Source organism: Helianthus annuus, chromosome 14, assembly GCF_002127325.2.
Source record: "Helianthus annuus cultivar XRQ/B chromosome 14, HanXRQr2.0-SUNRISE, whole genome shotgun sequence".
In the NCBI taxonomy this organism is placed as follows: domain Eukaryota; kingdom Viridiplantae; phylum Streptophyta; class Magnoliopsida; order Asterales; family Asteraceae; genus Helianthus; species Helianthus annuus.
Window position 1 is genome coordinate 127,585,921 of NC_035446.2, and position 4,463 is coordinate 127,590,383.

Here is a 4,463-nt window from a genome sequence, read left to right on the forward strand (position 1 = left end):
AGTTGTTGGATTGTGGACTTGAATTATACGAGTTGTGTGTTAATGAAAATATATATATATACGTTTTGATTGTTTGATCGTGCATAGTTGTTTGTTACATTGTGAAACTTGTAAACTAGTTAGCATGAAACACATTACATTACACAAACAACCTTCGAAGGATGTCCACGAAACATGGTGCATGAATCGAAGGATGACGAAACACATCCTTCGATCCGGAAGATCATCCTTCGGATTGATAAGTCTCGAAACATATCATTCGGGCCATGAAGGAATCCTTCGACATCCTTCGGCCCAGTCATTCAGATGGGCTTGGCCCATTTCTGTAATACGTATATATACGTATAAGCACATAACCGGCTGTCATTTCTGTCATTTTTCAACCCTAAGAGCCATTTCACTGTGACGGCAGACTAGAAACCACCGGAACCCTTTTTGCGTGACCAAACCCTCATCTCGGTTAGTAAATCTATTTGATTTGATTTGATCGTTCGCTCCTCTGCGTATGTGCTCATGTGTCGTGTGTTTTGGTTGTTGAAGTAATCTGAAATTGATGCATGATTAAATATTAGGATTCTTGTTACGATATTGATGATATAGTTTTCATATAGGATTGTTGTTGACGGATATGTATATGATTCTATGTGAAACTCGTTACGATTGAATACTGATTTCTGGGTGGCGTTAATCTGGATTTAGTCATTATTTCTGATAGGGTTTGATAATGTATTACTGTGTGTTAACCGGTTTCGGGATACGCATAAACTAGGGATCACGATGGGTATTAGAATTATGATGATTGCATGATGATTAGATGATGATCCTATGATTACTGCATGATTGTTGTTTGATCGATAATGTTGATTGACGGCTGTTAGCATGCTTAGGGTTTCTGAAATTGTAACTGTTGTTAACGTAACTGATTGTATCGAACGATACTTGTCTACTCGAAACATAGTTATTGTCGAAAGATAATGTATATGCCGAAAGATAATAGTAGTGACCGAAAGATAGTTTGACCGAACCATAATTTGACCGAAGGATAGATTTGATCGAAGGATAGCATGCTTCGAAACATGACAAAACTGTTGGTCGAAAGATGAATTATGAATCGAAAGATATTAGGGTTTTGATAATGCTTTGAACAGTAGAACATATGTTGAATTAATTGTTATGCCATGCTTGGTGATGAACATATTCGTGTAATACTACGTGTTGTGCCGATATGCAAACTGACTGTTATGTGAACATTAAATTGCATGCGTATCGTTGTGAACATGAACTGATTTGTTATACGTGCATACGATAGGACGTGAATGAATTACTTGTGAGTGCATAACCTAGCATACCGAGCAAACCAAGGTGAGTTCACACAGCCAAGGCATGGGTTCCCAGGGTGGGAATGGGTTGGATGATTACTTGTGCATACTTTGATACTGTAACGAACGATTAAACTGTTGATGCTTACGAACTACTCAACTGCCTTCGCACCCACCCTGGTCGGTAAAGACTATGGTCGCGAACGAACTGATCAATTGCCTTCGCACACACCCTGGTCGGTAAAGACTACGGTCGCGAACTAACGAACATAATCTTCGCACACATGCCTGTGAGGCCGCGATGGAACTGATACGATACGAAACTTAATTGAACAAACGCACTATTACCCAAACTAAACTATAAACTGTGAACTCGCTCAACTAGTTTGTTGATTATCTGCTGCATGCCTTGCAGGACCTTAGGTACATTATGGAGCTTGCACTGGAGGAGCGGGACGTTGTGGGCAGTGGGTTAAGAACGCTATGTTTAAACATTTCGAATAATTGAACTTATGGTTTACTTGGGTTATTTACTTATGCTTCCGCTACTGATACTATGATTGTTTTGAAACGTCAATTGTATTGAACGGGGTTTTACGAATTACTTTATTTATATTATGCTATGTTCAATATGATTGATGGCTTGATCCTGGTCAGTCACGCTCCCAAGCGGTGATACTCCGCAGGTGGATTTTGGGGGTGTGACACATGAGCACAAGTGAGGTAGAAGTAAGCGATATGGCCACGGTCTTCAATTGTAAAGGAGGAAAGTTCTCTTTCATATATCTTGGTCTAAAAGTAGGTGCAAACACGAATAGAGTGGCAAATTGGAAAGAAGTCATCGACACGTTCAATAAAAGGCTATCATCTTGGAAAGCAAAAAACCTTTCGTTTGCCGGAAGAGTAATACTAGTAAAATCTGTTCTTGGTAGTCTACCTAACTACTACATGTCTCTTTACAAATCTCTGAAGTCCGCGCTAAAAATTTTGGAAGGAATAAGGAGAAAGTTCTTATGGGGAGGTTGTAGCACAATCAACAAAATCAGATGGATGAAATGGGAAACAGTGGTCGCATCAAAAAACTTTGGAGGACTGGGTGTAGGTAACATTGGGGATCTAAACTTGGCCCTTTTGTTGAAGTGGTGGTGGCAACTTAAAATGGAGCCGCAACAACTTTGGACAAGAGTTATCAAGTCTATCCATTGCAACAAAAAAAGGATTCGGCCAATACCGGTAAAAAAGACTTTAACAGGTGTATGGAAAAATATATGTAGCATAGAAACTGACTTTTTAAAGAAAAACATCGATGTGTCGATTAATCTAATAAGTAAGGTAGGGATTGGGGATAAAACCATGTTCTGGGAGGATACATGGTTGGGGAATGAACCGTTAAAGAAGCAGTTCCCTGGTTTGTCAATGTTGGCAGCCGATAGGAGAGCAGTGGTAAAAGAGTTACAAAACGAACAAACGGGGGGCGTCTGTGGGATTGGGCCTGGTCAAGAACTCCTAACAGTCCGGTGGAAATCCAGGAAATGAATGAACTAAAGGTAGGCTTGATAAACCACCAGATATCACCCAACAACGATGAGTGGGTATGGAAAAATAACGAGGACAAGAGTTTCACGGTGAAGGGGGTAAGGGAGTCATTGGCACAGCAGATAAATTTAAATACGGTAGCCAGTGATTTTGTGTGGAATAGATGGGCAACAAATAAAAGTATTATGTTCGTTTGGCGAGTGGTCAAAAACAGAATTCCAACAGCAAATGCATTAAAGAGGAGGGGTATGATATTAAACGACTACAATTGTAAAATATGTGGAGCATCAGAGGAAACAGCCGATCATGTTTTGATTCAGTGCAGTTTTGCTGAACAAATTTGGAGTGAAGTGTTTGCATGGCTAAAAATTCAAGTGGCGTACAGAAACGTTACAATTCAACAGCTTATGCAGGAGATAAACGAGATTCAGAGGAGTCGGAACGTAACGAAGGCAATCCATACAGTAGTTATTCAGACTTCGTGGAAACTTTGGAGAGTTCGAAACGCAAAGATCTTTGAAAACAAGGCAAGCGCGATACAAACAACTGTTGAGCAAATAAAAGAGGAATCATTCTACTGTATATCCAAGAGATCAAAATTCAAGGAGATCTCAAGGCAGGAGTGGTGGGAGTTTAAGTGTAGGATGTAAAGTTTTTTTAAGTTTCTGTCCGGGTGTATGTGCTTTCCTGTTTTCCTTATGTTTTGTACCTTTGTCCTCAACTTCTGGCTGGGGTAAACTTTTTTGGTTAATGATAAGTTCTGTTTGCTATTAAAAAAAATTGTTTTGATAAAAATAATTGCACCAAAATTATTCGATAAACTTATAAACATTTATTAATTTATTTTCCTTTTAAACTAATATATTAACCAAACGTGGTTTCAAAAGCATTTAATACCCAACATAATAATTTGTTGTAATACTTATTGTATTTAGTACATAATACTTATTGTAGTTATAAAAAATTAATTAAAATATTATCATTAATATATATGTATAAGTTAATAAAATTAAACGTAGTTTGTAAACTTATAAAACTATTAATTATGAATTAAGTTTATAAACTAAGCACTATATGGATTTTTATAAAAACGAAGATTTAAATAAAATATAATTATAAATATATAACAAAATGTAGTTTACAAAGTTATAAATAAAATAAAATAAAATAAAACGTAGCTTGTAAAGTTATAAACTTATGAAACTATTTATTAAAAATCAAAATTTTAAGCTGAGCAATATATGGATTTTTATATAAAAAAGGTTTAATTAAAATAATATTATTAAGGAGCACGATTTTCTATAAATAGTCAAAACCTTACAAAACATAGGAACAGATCTCAGCCATAAGATCAAATCAATCAAAGGACAAGATTAACGTAGTCATATTTTTGTAAATAACTAGAACCCGAAAAAACGTGTGCATGGTCATTACTCATTAAGGGCAAAATGGTCATAGGGCAATAGTAAAGCAATCTTAGGTGTCAGATAAAAATAAAACGGATCTTAAAAATAGGATGTAAATGCCAAACGCCATGTTGAAAAATACAGAACATTAAAAACATTTGAAAACGTCAAAAGGTTTTTGGTGTTCGGTTTTAACTAAAAA

General features: G+C 36.4%; 1 protein-coding gene across 1 annotated transcript; it reads left to right on the top strand.

Annotated features, from left to right (window-relative positions):
- The first annotated feature begins 2,851 nt into the window (after nucleotides 1-2,851).
- On the top strand, nucleotides 2,852-3,505 carry LOC110907357. Its single transcript, XM_022152349.1, has one exon. It carries the CDS (start codon nucleotides 2,852-2,854, stop codon nucleotides 3,503-3,505), a length of 654 nt encoding a protein of 217 aa, XP_022008041.1.
- The last annotated feature ends 958 nt before the right edge of the window (nucleotides 3,506-4,463 follow it).